At 52.4% G+C, this 22,340-nt stretch overlaps 1 protein-coding gene across 1 annotated transcript; it reads right to left on the bottom strand.

Moving 5' to 3' along the window:
* Positions 1-1,089: 1,089 nt before the first annotated feature.
* ETV4 (ETS variant transcription factor 4) lies at positions 1,090-20,713 on the bottom strand. Its single transcript, XM_021673679.2, has 12 exons — positions 20,610-20,713; positions 20,327-20,420; positions 20,002-20,049; positions 10,016-10,069; positions 7,756-7,882; positions 7,114-7,275; positions 6,595-6,860; positions 3,354-3,428; positions 3,133-3,201; positions 2,754-2,926; positions 2,383-2,484; positions 1,090-1,989 (listed from the first exon to the last, which is right to left on the bottom strand). Exons 1-12 carry the CDS (start codon positions 20,667-20,669, stop codon positions 1,765-1,767), a joined length of 1,455 nt encoding a protein of 484 aa, XP_021529354.1. The 5' UTR covers positions 20,670-20,713; the 3' UTR covers positions 1,090-1,764.
* Between the last annotated feature and the right edge of the window lie 1,627 nt (positions 20,714-22,340).

The raw sequence follows: 22,340 nt of genomic DNA, 5'->3' as shown, positions 1-22,340 counted from the left end.
TTAAATTATATATTTTTAAAACTTATTTTTAAAATTTATTTTCTGTTTCTTGCTCTAAAGTGTATCAGTACATTGATGTTTTGTGTTTCTAGGAAGAAGTAATGTCGCCTTTTATTTATGGATGGTGGTTGGGGTGTCCCTCCAAGGGATGGTCTCAGGTTGGTGCTGGGCCAAGGCTGCTGGCAGTTCAGGCATGAACAGAGTTGGGCTGGCCCAACCTCAGAACAGCTGCAGTTTCTGTTTAACACGAGAGCCCCTGTTTGTACCTGAGCCTGTCTCCCGGGCAGTGGTTTACACAGGAGCTGGGGCTGGAAGCACCCACTCTGCCCCTCCCACCTCTCGTCACCTCTGCTCAGTCGTACTTCCTCCGCAGGTGTCATCATGGTGTCCGCTTTGCCTTTTCTACCCATGCCCAAAAATCTCAGCCTCAGAACTCTGATCTCTCCCAAATTTGGGCAAGGAGAATCTAGGTGTTTCCTACTCCCCCACTCCCCTGAAGATCTAGACTTCACTGGCCAGAATCCAGGGCCTGCTCTAGCCTCTCCCTGTACCATCTGACCTGGGAGTCTTTCTCCTTTGGCCCATTTTCCAAACAGTTGTCCCCAACCCCAGCGAAAGTAGCAACCTAGGCACTGAGGTAGGATGGAGGACATGCAATTGGGGTCTCTGTGGGGCAGCAGGGGAGCAGTTAGGATCACAGAAACCAAAAACCAAAACCCTGCCTGAAGAAGTAAGTCCCGGGGGGGGAGAGCCTTGCAACTCAGTGGCCCACCTGCCCCACCTGCAGGGCCAGGGAGACTGCTGCAGGAAGCAGGCTCAAAGTGCACAAGGGATGCCTGTCCAGGTTATGAAGTACCCCTGTCCATTATTTCTGGATCTTCACACAGTAATGCTAGGAAGGGGGAAGGGCAGGTATCATTAAGCTCATTTTTCAGAAGAGAAATAGGTGCCTTTTTTCAAATCCACATGGGGATTAAATGTCAGGGCCTGGCCCCAAACCAGTGAGCTCCGCTCCAAGGCCAGAGCTTTTTCCATCCCCAGGTCTGTTTTCACAGGACAGCAAAGAGGACACAGGATAACTAATGGGAGAAGTGGGGCTTTATTAAGGTCTGGCAGATGTGGTGGAGGTGGAAGTGGAAACTGGGCCTAGGAAAGGGCGGAAGAAAGGCAAAGGGCCCCTTGGAACAGGAACCCATCCCTCTCTGCTTCCACCCAGCACCCCGATCCCAGGTTTCCTTCTTCGACCTCCCCCTGCCTCTGGGAACACAGAGCACCAAGAACTGACAAGCCGGGACCCACCCGGGGCCACAGCTTGGGGCAGAGTCCAGGCTTCTGTCTCCCCGCAGTGGGAAGATCTGGGGATCTCAGCGAACCTCCTCTCCCTCATGCCAGTTAAAGTTGGGAAGCGCCTTCTCTGTCCCCCAGAACAGAACAAACTCATTCTCTGTGGTTGGGGAAAAGGTGTGGGGGGCTTGGACACAGGAAGCAGGACCTGGGAAGAAGCTGAGCTGAATTCCCCCAGGGCCCAGGTGGAGCCCCCAGGGGAGTTTCTGAGACTCCACCTTTATAGACTTGCCATTTCTCCACTTTTCCTTCCCAGTGACTGGTGAGCAGCTCAGAGTCTGGGCCAGGGCAACTGGTAGGACAGTGGGGATCTGCCCAGAGTCATCTGTGGGTTTCAGATGAAGGTTTCCCCAACACCAAATTCAACTATATGTACACAGGGCAGCACCCACCTGTGGCAGGTGGGATAGCCGCTGGGGGCTAGTAAGAGTAGCCACCCTTGGGGCCAAACAGCTGGGCAGGGCCAGCGAGCTCTGGGAGGTAGGCGGGGCTCTCGTCCAAGTGGGACAAAGGGACTGTGTCCTCCTCACTGACCGGCCGGTCAAACTCGGCCTTGAGAGCTGGACGCTGATTGTCCGGGAAGGCCAAAGAGAAGAGGGCCTCGGGCTCGCACACAAACTTGTACACATAACGCTCTCCAGCCACCTATGGGGAGAGAGAAGGGCTAGTCAGCCTGGCTAGCCCCTGAGCCTTGGTATGGGGAAAGGTAGGGGAGTGGGGAATGCAGCCTTCTACCAGTCCAGGCAGATGCTCAGGGCATTTCTCTCCCATGCTGGTTCCCTTGAGAAGCTGATTCTCCCTTCACAGTTCTTACTCCTTTTTCATTTCAATTTCTCCCTGCTTGGGGCTTCTCAGTTCCAGTGTAGCACTTTTTTGGGAGAGGAGAACCTTGGGATTGTCCACAATTTCTTGTCCCTCTGACCGATTCATTATCTGATCCTACAGAGGTTGCTGAGAACTGCCCTTCTGACCCTCTCCCCCATTAGCTTCCCACAGCCACTGCCCCCACCACCTTGTCCCTCGACCCATAGCCCCCACCTTCTGCATGATGCCTTTCTCATAGTAGTATCGGAGCGAGCGGCTCAGCTTGTCATAATTCATGGCTGGCCGGTTCTTCTGGATGCCCCAGAGCCTGGCAACCTGGGGACAAAACAGTTTTAGGGTGGAGATGCTACCTTGGCAGAGGGAAAAAAATGGGGGAAAGGTCAGAAAAAGCACTTGAGATTCTCAGTGCAAAGTACTAAGCCAGCCCGGCAACAAAGCATCAGCCCATAAACTTAGGCTTGGCAAGAATTCCAGTCAAGTAAAGCAAGGATCATGGTGGAGGCACGTGCCACCATTCCCCAGGTTCTCCCGTCTCCAGGCCCTCAACTTTGGAAAGGAGGGCTGGGGATATCTGAGAGGCCCACCTCCTCAGGCTCAATGAGCTTGAACTCCATTCCCCGGCCCGTCCAGGCAATGAAATGGGCATTTGTTGGGTCATCCAGCAGGGCCACCAGAAATTGCCACAGCTGCAGGGCACCCCGGCGCTGGTAGGGTGGCCCCTCTCGAAATGCACCAACCCCTTCCTGCTTGATGTCTCCTGGGGAACACGAAAATAGGAGGTGTGGGGTTGGGTCTTTTGGTCCCCCAAGCAACTGCCTCCCCTCACCCCAGGGATTTCTCCAAGGGGTATCCCCAGGCACTTTTCTATGGGTCCCACCCTCTTGCAACCATGAAACGTGATGTGACTTCTGCAGGGACACAACATAAGACCTTGACCCTCCCATGAATAGTCACTTCTCTGACCTTCAAATTTCTCAGGGACAACGCAGACATCATCTGGGAATGGTCGCAGAGTTTTCTCATAGCCATAGCCTTGTGGAGGAAGTTAGGGGTTGCTCAGATTTGGGGGTTCACTGATGAAACCCCAGAATCCAGAGGGACTCCTGGCCAGGGAGACCCTCCCCCATGGCAGCACTCCCTCCCCCAACATGGAGGGCTTGTCAGGGGAAGGGGAACTGCCTTACCCATGGCCCCGTCACCTGGAGAGGGCCCGGAGAAGCCCTCTGTGTGGAGGTACATTGATGCACACCCGGTGAGATCTGTGGGGAAGAAAGGGGTATGTGAGAGGTGGCTAGGGTGGAGCTGGGGGGTGGGGAGGAGGAAATCCTATCCACATTCAAGAAGTTCTTCCTAGGCTGGCTCGGTGGCTCATGCCTGTAATCCCAGCACTTTGGGAGGCCAAGGTGGGTGGATCACGAGGTCAGGAGTTCAAGACCAGCCTGACCAACATGGTGAAACCCGTCTCTACTAAAAATACAAAAAAATTAGCCAGGCGTGGTGGTGCTTGCCTGTAATCCCAGCTATTCAGGAGGCTGAGGCAGGAGAATTGCTTGAACCTGGGAGGCGATGGTTGTGGTGAGCAGAGATCCCGCCATTGCACTCCAGCCTGGGCAACAGAATGAGACTTAAGTCTCAAAAAAAAAAAAAAAAAATCTTCCAGCCTGCTTCCTGGTGACTATTCTTTGCCCAAGTTGCCTGCTAACCACAAAATCCCAGAGGAAGTTCACCCAGAGGGAGTGTGAAGCTGGAGCCCCTCAACTTGAGGGCTGGGGCAGAGGCCATGGAAGGCAGCAGCGGGGGCTGGGCAAGCTGTTCTGCAAGGCCCAAGCTGCCAGGGAGCAGCTGTTTCCTGCGGGTTCAGAGGGAGGAGGGAGGGTGAGATGAACGTCCGGGGAAAGGGTTCGGTGTCCACGCCTGACTCCCTCAGAATGGACAAATGTCCGGTCAGCAGGTCAGATTCCCAGCCCTGTGTGCACGTGTGTGTGTGTGTGACAGAAACTGAGAGTGTGTGCCTGCATGCACCTGGAGAAGAGGCAGTGGGCACTGGGCCTTGTTTTCTCAGGTCTAACAGAGCACATTCCACTTCATTTCATTCCATTCCATAGGATAGGAACCTCCCCACTCCACAAAAGGGAGGCGGCTGTGTGAAGCCACCCATTCAAGTTCCAACCCCTTCCCGCCCTCTCCCCCTTCCACTCCACTCCCACCTATGAATGAGATGTTGAAACCCGACACCTCAGGCAGGAGGCGGGAGGGTGGGCTCATTCACGCATCCATTTTGTGAATGGAATTCCTGACTCCATTCAGGCGTAGCTGGGGGGAGGGGCAGGAGTTCAAGGGCATGTAACATGATCCCCTCCGGTCTACAGCCTTTGAAGGTCAGCGGCAAGAGTGCCTCCCTCCTCCTCTCCCAGCTCACTGCCAAGCCTGGGTCAGGCTTAGGCCCTGGATTTGAGGACAGGAGCACCCATCCGGTTCTCAGTCGGACAGCCTGGGGGTTTGTGGCTCATCCCCCTGCCCCTGAAAGGTTGTGGGCACCACAAAAAGAGAAATTCTAAAGTTCTAGCTGGCTCTGGGCCTACTCTAATAAACTCAGATTTGGGGCTACTAACAATGTAACAAAAGCCAGGAGGAAAGAAGAAAAGGCAGGGTTTTCTGGGCCCTTCCTGGGACTGGCCCTCCCTCAGCCCTTGGGGCCTTGAACTATAGCTATTTATGAACATAGCTGAGTGCATTTCACTCCAGTCAGCAGCCAGGTGGAACTAGAACTTAAATAAGTTCCTACTTGCAGTGCCCAGCCTCTGGCCAGGGCATACATCAACTGGGAAGCTCTAACAGGATGTGCAAACCACGTATTAACCTGCCAACATGAAGAAACTCCGTCTCTACGAAAAATGTAAAAATTAGCCGGCTGTGGTGGTGGGCACCTGTAATCCCAGCTACTTGGGAGGCTGAGGCATGAGAATCGCTTGAACCCAGGTGGTGGAGGTTGCAGTGAGCTGAGATCACACCACTGCACTACAGCCTGGGCAACAGAGTGAGACTCTGTCTCAAAACAAACACACACATCACTGCACTCCAGCCTGGGTGACAGAGGGAGACTCTGTCTCAAAACATGCAAACAAACAAACAAACAAAACACCCTGCACTCCTATTGAGAACTAGCAAGAACGATGAGCCTGGCTAGTTTCAAGTTCATGTTTCTCTTCATTCAAATCCCTTTGTGTTTTTTTAATTTCTGTGGGGATAGGGACCAGACACATCCTATTCATCTTTGTATTTCCCAACCCTGCACACTCATGTTCCTGTCACAGTAGTTTGGTCTTAGTGGGTAACTAAAACCTCAAACACCTGTTCAATAGAAATAAATGCCTTAATTTTCCTAATAAGTCACAAGCTACCTGAAGGCAGGATCTACATCCCCCTTTATTTTATTTTTATTTTACTTTTTTATAAATAGACGGGGGATCTCACTTTGTTGCCCAGGCTGGCCTTGAACTAACTCCTGGACTCAAGAGATCCTCCCACCATGGCCTCCTAAAGTGCTGGGATTACAGATAAATCACCATGGGGGAGGGTTGTTTATCTTTTAATCTGAATATAGGTTTGCTAATTGAAAAATAACAATAGGCTGGACATAGTGGCTCACGCCTATAATCCCAGCACTTTGGGAGGCGGCCCAGGCCGGCAGATCACGAGGTCAGGAGATCAAGACCATCCTGGCTAACACAGTGAAATCCCATCTTTACTAAAAATAGAGAAAAATTAGCCAGGTGTGGTGACATGCACCTGTAGCTACTCGGGAGGCTGAAGCAGGAGAATCGCTTGAACCCAGGAGGTGGAGGTTGGTTGCAGTGAGCCAAGATCATGCCAGTGCACTCCAGCCTGGGCAATAGAGCAAGACTCTATCACAAAAAAAAAAAAAAAGAAAAAAGAAAAAAAGAAAAGAAAAGTAGCAATTTGGCTGGGTGAGGTGGCTCATGCCTGTAATCTCAGCACTTTGGAAGGCCGAAGCGGGCAGATCACATGAGGTCAGGAGTTCGAGACCAGAGAGGCCAATGTGGTGAAACCTTGTCTCTATTAAAAACACAAAAATTAGCCAGGCGTGGTTGCTGGTGCCTGTAATCCCAGCTACTCGGGAGGCGGAGGCACAAGAATCACTTGAACCTGGGAGGCGGAGGTTGCGGTGAGCAGAGATGGCACCACTGCATCCTAGCCTGGGCCTCAAAATGACTTACGTCTCAAAAAAAAAAGAAAAAAGAAAGAAAAATGATAATTCTTTTGAAATTATGAAAAAAAAGGGGGGGTGGATGTGTTGGATGTATGAAATGGTAAACAGGGATGTAAAAAGCTCGGGAGACATTCTGGGCTTAACGGAACTCTTCACTTGATCACATGCCACCCTGCCGCACCCCAGTCTCTTACCTGAGTCGTAGGCGAAGTCCGTCTGCTCCTGTTTGATCACCACCCCCGCCCCTGGGTACCTGTGCCCGTTGACCCCACCCTGGTCCACGGTCGGCTGGCCCGCCTGTTCATACAGGGGGTCATGGTATTCTTGCTTGAAGTTCTGCTGGGGATAGGGTGGGCAGGGCTCCGACAGCTGGTGTTGGTAGGGGGCTGGGAGGGGTTCCCGGCCCCCTCCCTGAGATGTGAAGTTGTGGCAAATGTCCAGGGGCTGCTGGAAGACGGAGCTGGATGTGGTTGGATGGAGAAGGAGGAGAATAGCACTTTAATCCCTCCTCAAGCCTGTTACTCCCAGGCTTACAGAGTGGGCTCTGGAATGGGGTCTAGGGGGTTGGAGTGTCAGTATCTCTCCCTCTCTACTCTGCCGCCCCCCACCCCCACCGCCCCGCAGCTCAAGTCTTTATGGAGAACACTCAGGAACTGAAGAAAAACTGTTTGAGACCTGGGCCCACAAGCAGTGGGGTTTCCCTGTCTCCTTACCTATGTTCCCCAAGGTACCCATGGCCAGGGTGGGGCTGGGAGATGCCAGAGGATCTCAGGAAATTCCGTTGCTCTGTCCGGGGAAAGGGCTGCAGGGGCGACTGTCCAAGGGCACCAGGGGCAGGGGACTTGATGGCAATTTGTCTGGGGGGGTCATAGGCACTGGAGTTGAGAAGGAGACAGGGGTGAGGGAGCAGAGAAGCTGGCAAGCATCTTTGAACCCTTCATTCCTAGGAAAGTGAGGTCACCGGGATTATGGGAGAAGGAAGGATAGAGGGGGCTGAGAAGGGAACCACAGAAGCCACAGACAGCCCTAGCGAATTCTTTTCTTTTTTCAGAGACAGTCTCCCTCTGTTGCCCAGGCTGGTCGAACACCTGGGATTCGTTGCTCAGAGCAGTGGTTTAGGTGGGACAGTGGGCCTCTTGGTGGAAACAGACTCTGCTCTGGCTTCCGTATGTATTCCTGATGCCCTCTGCTGCATCTTCCGTCTGATTGTTTAGAGGAAATCCTTAGCTGTATTGCTTCCTTACAGGAGCTGGAAAATCCTTTGTCTAACTTGCATCTCAGCTGCTGCCTCTGCCCCTGCCTCCCTTCTCCAGACACCCTTCCCCTACCCTTTACCAGGTCCGGCTGGGGCTCACCTGGAGTAAAGGCACTGCTCGCCATGGTGGTAGGGGAGTGGCGGCTTCCTGCTGCAGGACAGGGCCGGGTCTGTGCGGGGACTCTGGGGCTCCTTCTTGATCCTGGTGGTGGGGCTGTGGAAAGCTACTGCGGGGGTGAGGGGGTAGAGGGGGCAGAGCAAGGCCAGAGCCTGTCACACAAGAGGCAGCCAGGGCGTCTGACACCTTCTGTGCTTTGAGGACCAGCTGGGTGACTGCAACAGCTTCCTTCCCTCTCTGGGTATCAGTTTTCCCTGATCCAAGGTGAGACACTTAAGAACATTTTGGCTATTTACATTAGATCTTGTTTATATATCAGACTAGTGTCTAATTATTAACCAAATAAATCCTCTAAAGTTCAACATTTAGGCTGGGCGCAGTGCTTACACCTGTAATCCCAGCACTTTGGGAGGCCAAGGCGGGTGGATCACTTGAGGTCAGGAGTTCAAGACTGGCCTGGCCAACATGGTGCAACCCTGTCTCTACTAAAAATAAAAAATTTAAAAAATTAACTGGGCTTGGTGGCTCACGCCTGTAATCCCAGCACTTTGGGAAACCGAGGTGGGCAGATCACCTGAGGTCAGGAGTTTGAGACCAGCCTGACCAACATGGAGAAACCCCGTCTCTACTAAAAAGACAAAATGCCGGGCATGGTGGCACGTGCCTGTAATCCCAGCTACTCAAGAGGCTGAGGCAGGAGAATCACCTGAACCCGGGAGGCGGAGGTTGCGGTAGACCGAGATCGCGCCATTGCATTCCAGCCTAGACAACAAGAGCTAAACTCTGTCTGAAAATAAAAAAGAAAAATTAGCCGGGCATGGTGGTGGGCACCTGTAGTCCCAGCTACTCAGGAGGCTGAGAAAAGGGAATTGCTTGCCTCAAGGGAGTCTCTGCCAGGAGGCAGAGATTGCAGTGAACCAAGATCACACCACTGCACTCCACCCTGGGCGACAGAGCAAGACTGTCTCAAAAAAAAAAAAAAAATTAATGCAACCCAGGCCCCAGAAAACACTTTCATAGGAGTGAGCACCTCCAACCTAGGGCCTGTAGTTTTCCTGAGTGCCCTGGAAAATTCCAAGGGTGTGCCATGTTTTCTTATTTGAGGATATAAAGAATCTTTCTTTTTCTGGTTGAGGTTGGATATTGGCCCACTTGAATGTCAGCTGAATAACATTATCTGTGAAGAACATTGGCCTTTCCTGTGGCCCCTGCTGGGTTCCCAAACTCTAGCCACGAGGCTGAGCAGCAAAGAATTGGTTCCAAGCCAGTGTGAGTGAGATTCAGTTTTAACTGCAGTCCAGTTAAATGCCCTGTTTGTAATGAACTATTCTCTGCTGTTTTCGATATTTTGTGCCCTGTTCTGTTTCACTGGTGTAGACAATTGACAGCAAAGTATCTGACATTAAAGTGGGCTTTTTTTGTTTGTTTGTTTTGAGATGGGGTGTCGCTCTGCTGCCCAGACTGGAGTGCAGTAGCACAGTCTTGGCTCACTGCAACCTCTGCCTCCCGGGTTCAAGCAATTCTCCTGCCTCAGCCTCCTGAGTAGCTGGGATTACAGGCGCCCGCCACCACACCCAGCTAATTTTTGTATTTTTAGTAGAGATGGAGTTTTGCCATGTTGGTCAGGCTGGTCTCAAACTCCTGACCTTGTGATCCGCCTGCCTAGGCCTCCCAAAGTGCTGGGATTACAGGCATGAGCCACTGTGCCCGGTCTAAAGCAGAGTTTCTCAACAGTGGCACTATTGACATGTGGGCCAGATAGTGTTTTATGAATATATTGTGGGGAGCCGTCCTGAGCTTCATAGGGTGCTTTCGGCAGTATCCCTGACTCTACTCACTAGACGCCCATAGCACCTCACCCTCAATTGTGACAACCAAAAATGTCTGTAGATATGACCAAACGTCTCCTGGGGAGCAAAATCATCCCCAGTTACGTGAAAGTGACTTAGAACATCAGAACTGGACTCTGATGAACTGGCCCAGGCCGCTCACTTCAGATCTAAGGCAGTGGAGGACCAAACGGATAGTGTCTGCTGGAGGGTCACACAGCAAGAACATGGCAGGCCCCGGATTTCAACCAAGGTTTTCATTCCAGTTACTGCCTTGGTCTTTGAGATCAAACCCAAGACCTTTACCCCCACTGTTTTCAGGAGAGAACAGCTGATCTGTGATTCTCTATCCTATGACTCACTTCCTGCCACCCCTCACTCCTTACGCCCTCTCCCCAGGGACCTCTACTCACGGTTTTCTGAATGGAAATCAGGAACAAACTGCTCATCACTGTCTGGTACCTGAGCTGCAGAGAGAGATCAGAGGTGAGTTTGGGGTGGGGCCCTGGTGGGCTCCTGGGAGGCTCCATTATTGCAGCCCTGCAGATTAGCAACAGTCAAGAAAGGACCAACAGCCTTTAGACCGGGCTGTCCACATTTTAAGAATTGTCTTGGGCCACACATAAAATATACAAATACACTAACACTAACGATATCTAATGAACTTCAAAAAAAATCACAAACAAATCTTATAATGTTTTAAGAAAGTTTATGAGGAATTGGTGTTGGGCCTGGGCTGCATTCAAAGCCACCCTGGGCTGCATGTGGGCTGCATGTGGCCTGCAGGGCCACAGGTTGGACAAGCTTGCTTAAAACTAAAGGTAGCTCCACCCTAGGTCCTAGTGCCCTCTAGCTCTGGGCTCCACTAAGACTCAGGAGGGAAGACTGTTCCCAGAACCTGTAGGAGCAGATTCCAGTCTTTCTTTTTCTAGATGCTTTGTCTTTATTTCCTCCATTTTTCTGAAGTGGAACAGCCTTGCCTGTCAAAGTTTACAAAACTCCCTCAAAGCTCACAGCAGTCATATCTGGGATGGGCAGACAGTGGGATCCTGTGGATTTAAAATCACATAGGAGGTGGGCGGGTGCTGTGGCTCACGCCTATAATCCCAGCACTTTGGGAGGCCGAGGCAGGTGGAACACCTGAGGTCCGGAGTTCGAGACCAGCCTGGCCAACCTGGCGAAACCCTGCCTCTGCTGAAAATACAAAAATTAGCTGGGTGTGGTGGCAGGTGTTTATAATCCCAGCTACTCAGGAGGCTGAGACAGGAAAATCTCTTGAACCCGGGAAGCGGAAGTTGCAATAAGCTGAGATGGCGCCACTGTACTTCAGCCTGGACAACGAGAGTGAAACTCTTTCTCAAAAGAAAAATTAAATAAAATAAATAAAATCACATGGGGAGTGGCTGGGTGTGGTGGCTCATACCTGTAATCCCAGCACTTTGGGAGGCTGAGGCAGGAGGATCACTTGAGGTCAGAAGTTCAAGACCAGCCTGGCCAACAAGGTGTAACCCCCTCCCCGTCTCTACTAAAAAATACAAAAATTAGCCAGGCGTGGTAGTGGGCACCTGTAATGACCAGCTGCTCAGGAGGCTGAGGCAGGAGAATCACTTGAACCTGGGAGGTGGAGGTTGCAGTGAGCCGAGATTATGTCACTGCCACTCCAACAAAGTAAGACTATGTCTAAAAATAATTAAAAATAAAGTCCAGGCACGGTGGCTCATGCCTGTAATCCTAGCACTTTGGGAGGCCAAGGTGGGCAGATCACGAGGTCAGGAGTTTGAGACCAGCCTGGCCAAAATCAGGTGAAACCCTGTCTCTACTAAAAATACAAAAATTAGCCAGGCGTGGTGGCATGTGCCTGTAACCCCAGCTACTCGGGAGGCTGAGGCAGAAGAATCACTTGAACCTGGGAGGCGGGGGTTGCAGTGAGCTGAGATCACGCCACTGCATTCCAGCCTAACTACAGAGTGAGACTCCCTCTTAAAAAAACAAACAAAAAATAAACAAAATAAAAAGTAAATAAAGAAGTTAAAGTCACATGGGGGAGGTTCTGAGTCTGGGCTGGACCCAGGAATCTGCATTTTAAACACCCTTCCAGGTGATTTTGAGATGTACAAGAGTTCTGAGGCCAGGTACAGTGGCTCACTTCTGTATTCCCAGCACTTTGGGAGGCCAAAGCGGTGAGATTGCTTGAGCCCAGCAGTTTGAGACCAGCCTGGGCAGTGCAGTGAGTCCTTGTCTCTACAAAAAAATTAAAACAGCTGGGTATGACAGCATGTGCCTGTAGTCCCAGCTCTTCAGGAGGCTGAGGTGGGAGGACTACTTGAGCCCTTTTAGGAGGCAGAAGTTGCAGTAAGCCAAGATCATGCCACTGCACACCAGACTGGGCAACAGAGCTTGCTCTCCCTATCTCAAAAAAAAAAAAAAATTCCTGAGCCAGGGAAAGGAGATGGAATGGAGGCAAGAAGGAGGTTTGACAGAGGGGAAAAGTTTGATGGATGTGGTGGATCAGCTACTTGGGAGGCTGAGGTGGGAGGACTACTTGAGCTGAGGAGTTCAAGTTCAGCCTGGACAACATAGCAAGACCTTGTGTCAAAAATAAAAATAGAGCCTGGTGCGGTGGCTCACGCCTGTAATCTCAGCACTTTGGGAGGCCGAGGTGGGTGGATCACCTGAGGTCGGGAGTTCGAGACCAGCCTGACCAACATGGTGAAACCCTCTCTCTACTAAAAATGCAAAAATTAGCTGGGTGTAGTGGCACATGCCTGTAATCCCAGCTACTCAAGAGGCTGAGGCAGGAGAATTGATTGAACCCGGGAGGCGGAGGTTGCAGTGAGCCAATACCACGCCACTGCACTCCAGCCTGGGTGACAGAGTGAGACTCCATTTCAAAAATAATAAAATAAAACAAAAAAGAAAAGGAGGATGACAGTGGGAGAGCAGGAGGCTGGTGACTGGGACCATTGCAGAAGGCAAAGGGCACTGGCTGAGCACCTAAGTGCCTCATCCCTTTAATATGCAGCTGAGGGGAGGGATTCCCAAGGTTGGAGATCTGAGGAGCTCTCCCAGGATGCCAGAATGGGTGGAGCTAGGTTTGGGAATAGGCAGGAAAACTGAAATACAGCAGCAGCTCATCCAAGGCTTCTAACCAGGACAGCAAACTCTGATTTCTAGTTCTTATCCTGGCCTCCCCAGAGGGGAGCTTCCCAGGTGGTTATACAGCTGAGTGTCTCCCTTGATCCCAGTCTTTGCCCACTTTTGCCCCTGGGATCACATCAGGAAGTGCAGACATCAAGAACTTCCTGACATTCCAGAGAGTGGCTCTAGGTGATGAGGTGGAACCTGTAAGCCCAAGGCTGGACTCTCCTTCCCTAGAGACTGCTCTCAGATTGGACAATGAGGAAATTGATAAAACGCCCAGAGAGGTCAGAATGGCTGGTGAGGGGATAGGATGGCTAGAGAAGACCTCCACACCCCAGCCTACACAAATACACATCCCATCCCTTCTGCTTCCCTCTAGGCTAAGGTTCCATCGTTTCTTACTTGGATTTCAGCCACAGCCTCTTATTAGAATACCCTGCTCTTACCTCCCATAGTCCCTTGCTCTCCACCTAGCTGCCAAGGTGACCTTTTTACAACAAAAACTGAATAATTTCTCTCTTATTTAAAGCATGAAATCCAAATGCTTGTCCTTGGCCTCCAAGACTCTGCATGACTTGGCCTTGCCTACCTCTGACCCGCCTCTCCTTGCCTGAGTCTGCAGCACTCTGGTCTCCTTTCTAGGCTCAAACCTGCTGAGCTTGCTCCTTCTTCCTCAGATGCTTTCCTGCCTTCCTCTTTTTTTCCTGGCCATCAGTCTCAGCTCACTTTGACATCTCTGCAGAGGCCTTCTCTGACCGCCTCTAAACCAAAGTGGTTCCTCCTGGCTCTCTATTGAGACTCGGTTTTGTTTTCTACCTGGCACACACTGCCACCTGAACTTACTAATTTATGTTTACCCGTTTATTATCTGTCTATCTATCAATCTATCTATCCATCATATCTCCTCCACCAGGAAGTTAAGCTCTATGAGGGCAAGAAATTTATCTCTTGTCATCTGATTCTCCAACACCCAGCACAGGTCAGAGTAGACAGCATGTTAGAGTAGACACTCGCTGCATTATTTCTTGACTGTGAATAAACAGGCAATAACCGTTTGTCCTCAGGCTGGGAGGAGTCAGCACTGTGGGCCTGGAGACATGCACCGAAGAGATCCTGACCATCCTAGCCCTTCCCTGCAGTCTCCTCCTCTCCACACACAAGGCAACACTAGAGAGGGGCAGGTCCTCTCTAGGAAAGCACATCTCACAGGGGATACTTCAGGTTGTGATACGTTGCTTGGCAAGAATATTCTTCAACAACTTGCTTTAACTATTAGAGGTGTCAAGTGTTTATAAACATAGGCTTGTATTAATAGATAGTTGATTTCTTGACAGAAGGATTAGGGAGAGGGAGTTTAAGAATTGGGAGCCACCAGCAGCTAAAGGAGAAGTGAGGACAAGTCAACATAATAACACTTTGGTCTAAAGTGCCCAAAGAAATCAATGGGACATGAAATCCGGTGGCAAGAACAAACAGAAACACACAGGTGGCACACATCTTTTCAGGAACACAAACACGGCGAAAAGTCAGCCATTCCCAAACTGGCCTGATTCAAGAGTCACCAGAGCATAGTTAAAAACACAATTCTGCCGGGCGCAGTGGCTCACGCCTGTAATCCCAGCACTTTGGGAGGCTGAGGCCGGTGGATCACGAGGTCAAGAGATCAAGACCATCCTGGTCAACATGGTGAAACCCCGTCTCTACTAAAAATACAAAAAATTATCTGGGCGTGGTGGCACATGCCTGTAAGCCCAGCTACTCAGGAGGCTGAGGCAGGAGAATTGCCTGAACCCAGGAGGCGGAGGTTGCGGTGAACTGAGATCGCGCCATTGCACTCCAGCCTGGGTAACAAGAGCGAAACTCCGTCTCAAAAAAAAAAAAAAAACACGATTCCGGCAGGGCGTGGTGGCTCAAGCCTGTAATCACAGCATTTTGGGAGTCCAAGGCAGGCAGATCATCAGGTCTGGAGTTCCTGGCCAACGTGCATCTTTACTAAAAATACAAAAATTAGCCATGTGAGGTGGCACACGCCTGTAATCTCAGCTACTCGGGAGACTGAGATAGGAGAATCACTTGAACCTGGGAGGCAGAGGTTGCAGTGAGCCAAGATCCACTGCACTCCAGCCTGGGCAACAGAATGAGACCCTGTCTCAAAAAATAATTATAGGGCCGGGCACAGTGTCTCATGCCTGTAATCCCAGCACTTTAGGAGGCTGAGGTGGGCGGATCACGAGGTCAGGAGATAGAGACCATCCTGGCCAACATGATGAAACCCCATTTCTACTTAAAAATACAAAAAAATTAGCCGGGCGTGGTGGCATGTGCCTGTAATCCCAGCTACTTGGGAGGCTGAGGTAGGGGAATCACTTGAACCCAGGGGGCGGAGGTTTCAGTGAGCTGAGATCACACCATTGCACTTCCAGCCTGGGCAGCAAGAGCGAAACTCCATCTCAAAATAAATAAATAAACAAATAAATAAATAAAATAAAAACACGATTCCCAATCCCCTCCTGGGAGAGTCCCATTCCATAGGACTGAGGTTGGGCCCAGCCATCTGCATTTTAAAATCTATTTATTGGTGGGGCACAGTGGCTCACACCTGTAATCAAAGCACTTTGGGAGGCTGAGGCAGGTGGATCACCTGAGGTCAGGAGTTAAGACCAGCCTGGTCAACATGGTGAAACCCCATCTCTATTAAAAAAAAAAAATACAAAAATTAGCCAGGCATGGTGGCAGGCACCTGTAATCCCAGCTACTCTGGAGGCTGAGGCAGGAAAATTGCTTGAACCCAGGAGGCAGAGGTTTCAGTGAGCCGAGGTCGTGCCACTGCACTCCAGCCTGGGCGACAGAGCCAGACTCTGTCTCAAAAAAAATAAAAAATATCTGTCTATTATGAGAAAGTCTCCTCTGTCACTCAGGCTGGAGTGCAGTGACACAATCATAGCTCACTGCAGCCTCAAGGTTCTGGGCTCAAGTAATCCTCCCACTTCAGCCACCACAACCTTAAAAATAGGCACATTTGGATAGAGGTAGGAGGCCAAATCTGTCCACCTGCCCAGGGATGCAAAGCCCAGGCTTATCCCCACTGTGCCCTCTGGCCCATTCAGAGGCAACATCCCCCAAGATGGCAGGAAGTGAGGGTGACGGGAGCGGAGTGACCAACATTTCCCTCCCTCCTACTAGGCAAGAAAGGTCCCAAGGGAAAGGGTGGTGCAGAACTCAGGGGTGGCTGACGCACTCCGGGGGCCCTCCTGGGCTTCATTAACTGCCACTTTCCATTGAGGTAACGGGCTGGGGGTATCTCCTGCTGGCGTCACTGGCACTGGAGAGCAGAGAGCCCTTGGCATCATCTTGCCTTTCTTCCTGCCTCGTGCCTGACAGTTTGACCAGAGACCCCTCCGGCCCAGCAGTCCAGGAGGAGGCCTCCTCAAGCACATAGACCACACCCCAAAAGAGGTGGCACCATCCTCTTCCCAGAGCCAGGAGAAATCTGTCCTTGCTCAGCCCCTCCCCCAAACACTGGCCTTCTCCCAAAGGGGGTAGGCCAGGGCCCTCAGTCATCCAGAGACTGTCAACAGGATAGAAATAGGAACACTGAGCTTTGCGTTCCTGGAGAGCAGGAGAATTTTTAATTACCATGTTTGGTCTTGAGTGTACACCACTCTATTTATTTGTTAACTTGGCTGAGTTTTGGCTGCCAAGCCACAGTGTGCCAGAGTCTGTCCCCAGCTCCATCCTGGCACTAAGATGGAGTTTATCTGTCTGAGGACGAGGCAGATGATTAAGGAGGGGGTGGGACAAGTGCCAAGACAGCATAATGCCCAGAGAGAGAGAATTTTAGGGACTCTCCTGTCAAAATGGGGGTCAGTTAAAAAAAGAGGAGGGGTTCTGGGGCCTCCCAAGCTGGATTCTGGAAGAATTGGGAGGTTAAAACAGAGACAAACTGAAGCCTACCATACATTAGCCACCCACACGGTATATACCCCGTCACCCTCTTCCCAGGATCCAGTCGTAGTGCGAAGGGGATAGACGCATTCTCCAGAGCTTCTGCTCCATTGTGTCACTGCTGTCCCTTACCCTGCCCCCACCCTGGCAGCCTCTGTACTGGAAGGAACCAGATGTCTAGTTGTGGAGGGGACATATTTGTCCCCAGGAGTCTTCTGGAAGGGGAAGAGACAGAAAGAGGGAGAAGGAGGCATTGTAGCTGGTAAAGACTTGGGAGGGGATTTCTCTCCCCACAGACATGCTGAGGCACCAGTGTACACGCACATGGACACACATTCAGGGATGCACACACCCTAATTCCTTTCACTTCACTCTTGCAGCAGCACGACAGCACAGGGTGAAATGTGCCCTCCATGCACGCCCTCTATGCACACCCTCTGCACATGGGATCTTTTTTTGGAGCTACAAATATGATTGGGAAAGCCAAAGGGCAAGGGGACTGGAGCCCGTGGAAGAGGGTTGGGAAGTAGTGATTCCGGTGAAAAAGGGAATGCAGATTGATCCCTTTGAGAATCTGATAAAAGCTACGGGTCATTCTCTTCCTAAAAAAATCCATACAACCTTTGTGTATGGTGCATTTCCAGCAATTTTACACATAGTATCAGAGGGATCCCTGCAACCCATCCCCAGGGCTCTGGCAATCCACAGACCCCAGCCTCACACAAAGGAGTCATGGCCTAGAGTCAATGGCCCTTACTACCAAATAGACAACAAAGTCATTGTCCCCAAGGTTTCAGGGCTCCTGACAAGCCTGGAAAAGAACCTTCACCAGAAACCAGCACATCTTTTATCATAGCCAGACACATCTTGGGCTCAGCCTGCCTGAGCCTGGGTCTCCCTGGAGCAGCCTGATTCTTTCTCCAACATCTCAACAGATCCCAGGCACCCCCAAATCAGACACGCCTTCCTAGCCTCACATCATTCCCCTCTGTCTACAAAAACCCAACCCCAAATATGTGAGCTGCCTCCATAAAGCCCCACTCACACTCACCCTTCAGCGCCCGGACACAGGACACCGAACGTGCAACCACATCGGAATCTCCCTATACCTGCCCAGCTCCAACCTGTGCATCCTCCAAATGCTAAGTCTTCACAGCGCCCCCCCATACTACCAGGACCCCCTTGCTGCTTCTCTCCAAATTGGGGCTTTGGAAGAAACCAAGCTGAGAGAGGGAGCTTGGGCTCTGGTCCCCATTACTCCTAATGCGTCCCACCACTGGCCAGTTTCCAAAGGAGCTGGTCCCTCCCTGCCACCCCAAAGCTCCCCATGGGTTGCTGGGGTCACTGACCTGGTGAGAAGAGGCAGGAGAGGAGGCTGGGGTGGTGCTGGGATGGTGCAGGGGGACAGGGCCCCGGCAGCTGCATCTGTCTCCGCAGAGAAAGTGAGAAGGAGCGATCGGCCTCAGCATCCCCCCCTCAGGCCTGGCCATCCATCGCCAGCTGGGAACCTGAGCTGCTCCCTCAGAAGGAAGGAGAGGGAACCAAGGAGATCCCAGCGCCCACCCCCCTCTCCTCCTTGCAATCCCCACCCCCACCTCCCCACCCACTGGATTTAAATGTACAGGGCAGCAGCATGTAACACAGACACACACACACACTCTCTCTCATTCTTTTTTCTCTCACACACACATTCACACACTTGCTGTCACACTGACACTGACACAGAGAGACATGCGTACACTCTCCAGACCCCCGGCCAAGGGGTAGAGAGATGAGAGCTTTTTCCTCCCCCTCCCATCTCAAACCCGGGCACAGATGGACCAGCTGCTGCCAAAATGCCAACCTCAGCCCACCCCTAGCTCACAGCCCCAGGAGCTGCCCACTGTGGGGACTCTCAGCTGACAGGCAAGGAATGAAGCCGGTGAGCCAGACAGAAATCAGGCGCTGGGAAAGGAAGTCTTTGAGAGCCCATGGAAACTGACACCTCTGCGTTCTTCAGCTCCAGCCTAGCTCCGGAACCTCAGGAGGAGGATGGGGAGATGGGGCAAAGCTCTGCCTGTAAATTGGAGCTGGGCATGCAGGACTTGCAAGGTCGGGAGGACGCACACAATACCCCCAGATCCCTCCAGCACTCACACTGCCATTCAGCCATTAATTCCACAAAATGTCTTGAGTGCTTGCTCTATGCTAAATAGTCATTCTGTCAACATATATATTTTTAGAATACTGTAGTGGGCAAGACAGACCTAGTCTCACTCCAAGGATCTAGTCAGGAGTCATTTTCCTTTTACTCTAAGCTTCTACGGAGAGTTCCAGGGCAGTTGGATTTGAGCTTTAAAAAAATTACCAAAGAAAGATGCCAGGGTGGAGGGATGAGGAGATCCTAAGGAAAAGACCTCAAAAAGGAGTTCTTAGTGTTTTGGCTTCTTGGTTTTCATAGCGTTAAAATAAAGGAACCCTAAGATGGGGCTACTAACCCTTTGCTCTCAGAGGCTGTCTAAACCACCATTTTCCCTCCCACCTGCAGCCCCACCAGCGACACCCTCAGGCCCCACCAAAACGCACGGATGAATCCAACCAGGAAACCTCTCAAACACACCACTTCCCCATCAGGCCCAGCCACGGACCCCACCCCAGCCAGCTCACGGCTAACTCCCCAGCACACAGGAAGGGGAATTTGCCTGGGGGCGGAGGTATTCAAGCGGGATGGAGGAGGGAGGAACACTTGCTATTAGAATTACAATCAAGGCTATTTGAGGAGGGAGCCCTGGGCCCTCTGTGCCGAAGGACTGCCGAAAAGAATTATTTAAACTTTTGTTGTGCTTTTGGCTTGGACAGTAAATTATTGGGTGCTGGGATTGGGAAGAACAGAAACTCACGGGATAAGAATCAATGCTTTGGCAACTCCGGAGGATAGGTGACAAATTAATTGTTCCTCCCCCCCCCCCACAATGACACCCCAACACGCACCTTGGCCTGGCGGCTTCTGCAAAACAAACTTTGCAAATGAAAATTTCAACCAGGAAAATGGGCCTGGGGCCAAGTTCCATTCAAATAAGCAAATACCCCACACAATGGTCTGATTCATCCTCAAGCCTAGTTACACAAGCCTGGCTCAGGATAGAGAAAATAAATATCAATATAAGTGTCCACACCGGGCGCTGGGGTGAGTATAGTGGCAAGGAACCTGGGGAGAAAAGGCCTTGGAGGCAGAGAAGGGAGAGGAGAAGTGTAGGGCTAGGATGGAATAACAGGGGCTACAGTGTTCCCCTCTCCAGACCCCCAGAATAGAAAAGGTCACAAAACTACTCACCTTCAGCTAGCCACGTCTCCTGGAAGTGACTTAGATCCTGGAAGAGATCTGAGGGGTAAATCAGTGGAATTGGAGGTGAGGTGAAGGGGACAGTAAGAGAGAAGGAGCCCTAGCAAGCCCCGGTGAACACCCCCCCGCGCCCCACCTTAGGAGTAGGGACCAAGAAGAATGACCAGATTCCTTTGGAGGGCGAGTTTTTTGGGGAAACAGGCGGGGGTTCCAGGATCGGCCGGTGTGTGTGTGTGTGTGTGTGTGTGTGTGCGCGCGCGTGTCTGTGTGTGTGTGTGGCGGAGGACGGTCGCGGTTTGTGTCTCTTGCTCTTTACCTTCGGAGTCGGAGGGCGGCAGGGAGCCCGGGTCCATGAGCTTCCCCTGCGGGACCATCAGCGCTTCGCGCAGGCTCCCATTTCCGGGCGATTTCTGCGAGAAGGGGGAGAATGCCCCCAAGTCACTCCGAGGCGCCTAGTCTGGGGGACGAGGTTAGGGTCCCCGGGTGGCTCAGGGGCGGGGCAGCCCAGGACTCCTCTGGGACGGCGGGGAGCGGGGCTGTGGTGAGAGTAGGGGCTGGGTGCGGGGCGGGGCGGGCGTGGAGGCCGGCGCGGCGCTCACGCTGCTGAAGGTGTAGGGCACTTGTTGGTCCAAGTATCCGCCTTTCATCCTCCGCTCCATCCGGCCGCTCCCTCCGGCCGCACGGCCGGGGCCCCTAGCGGGGGCCGAGACCTGGGGGGAGGGGACTGCGTTCGCACACCGTCCAGGGAGGGCTGCGATGGGGGCGGGGAGGGGTGGCGGGAGGGGGCAGTCCCGAGGCTGAGTCCGACAGCGAAACTTCTCCGACTCACTGGGGCGATGGGGAGGTTTCCGCCTGCCAGGCGGAGCGCCACCACCACTCCCCTCCCGCCAAAGGCCAAAGGAGGTCCCACCTGCTCCTGGGAGCCGGGCTCGCCGTTTCTGCTTTCTGCAGCCCTGCTCTACCCGGGCTCGGTTACATAAGACGTGTGTGTGTGTGTGTGTGTGTGTGCGCGCGCGCGCGCGCGCGGAGGAGCAAGCGAGGCGCACACCATCGCATGCCCACAACTCCCGCGCCCCCCTCCAACCCCGAATCCCAGCGCCTCCTACCCCCCGCCCTGGAATCTGCGGAGGCGGGCGGTGAGAGTGAGTGTGGTGTGCATGGGAGGCGAGGCGGGGAATCACAGACACTCTCCCTCCCTCTCCCTCCCGCAGCCTCACCTGAGGCCGGGGCGTCTGGGTTGGAGCCGCGCGGGGTTCCGAGCATGCCCTGGGGCCGGCACGGAGGGCCGCGGTGCTAGGCTGGAGCAAGGCGGCCCCGGCCCCGGGTCCCCAGCGCACCGACTTGTTTTTCGGGCGCCGCAGACAGTTGTGAGCCCGGGGGAGCAGCTGATTGGTGCATTTCCTTCTCTCGGCCTCGGCTCTCTCTCCCCCCAACCCGGTTCCCTTTGTTTCATTGACTTTTGTGAATGGAACCCCAGGGCTGGGCACGCCCGCCAATCCGGAGAGTCGCCCGGCCTAGCCAGGGGGCGGAGTTTCCCAGCCGCGGAGGCCAATCAGAATGTAGGGGTTGGCTCCCGGCTTCATTCACTGCTCCGGCTCCCATTCATAAAAAAATAAACTCGCGGCCGGAGTTCATTCATAAAGAACCGAGAGAAAAGGAGAGAAGCCGAGGACCCCGCGGCTTCTCCACGGTCTCCGCCACGGCCTTGAGTCTGAGGCGCGGCGAACTCCTCCGGCTGGCGTCTGCACACGTCCCTGCATCTGCGTGTACGTGGGAGTATGAACATGTCTGTGTGCGCCCAGGGGGTAGGCGACCGGGCTTGTGTGCCCAGAGGAACAATAATAACTAGCATTTATGAAGCGCTCCGCTTCCACGTGCTCATTTCGTTCCCATAACCCGACGAAGTGGATCGTTTGTATCTTACAGATACTAAAAATGAAAGCTCAGAAAGAGATGGTAACTCGCCTGAGGTAACTCAGCAAGTTTAATGCCTCAGATCCCTCACACTCTCCTGTAGAGCCCTCTGAAGCCATGATTAAATGAGTTAAGCTATATGACAACTGATACATAGTAGGTGATCAATAAATGTAAACTGGCACAGAATCCAGGCTTGTCCTCAAAGGTCTGTTCTCTGCAGATCTGTTTTGTGACCCACTTTCTATTGATTGCAGCAGAAACTAGAAGGCCCCAGGGTAGATGATTTCTGAAAGCGTAGCTCCCTCTCAGCCATCTTCCCTCTTAACTGACAGCAGCAAAAGGAGCAGGAGCAAAAGCCCCAAAGGCTCTGATGATCTGGGGGCAGGATGGTTTTCAGTTTTGGCTTAGAAGCT

This window comes from Aotus nancymaae, unplaced genomic scaffold, assembly GCF_030222135.1.
Source record: "Aotus nancymaae isolate 86718 unplaced genomic scaffold, 86718_ANA_hifiasm-v0.15.2.pri h1tg000089l, whole genome shotgun sequence".
Lineage (NCBI taxonomy): Eukaryota > Metazoa > Chordata > Mammalia > Primates > Aotidae > Aotus > Aotus nancymaae.
This window is presented reverse-complemented; position numbering and strand designations above follow the sequence as displayed.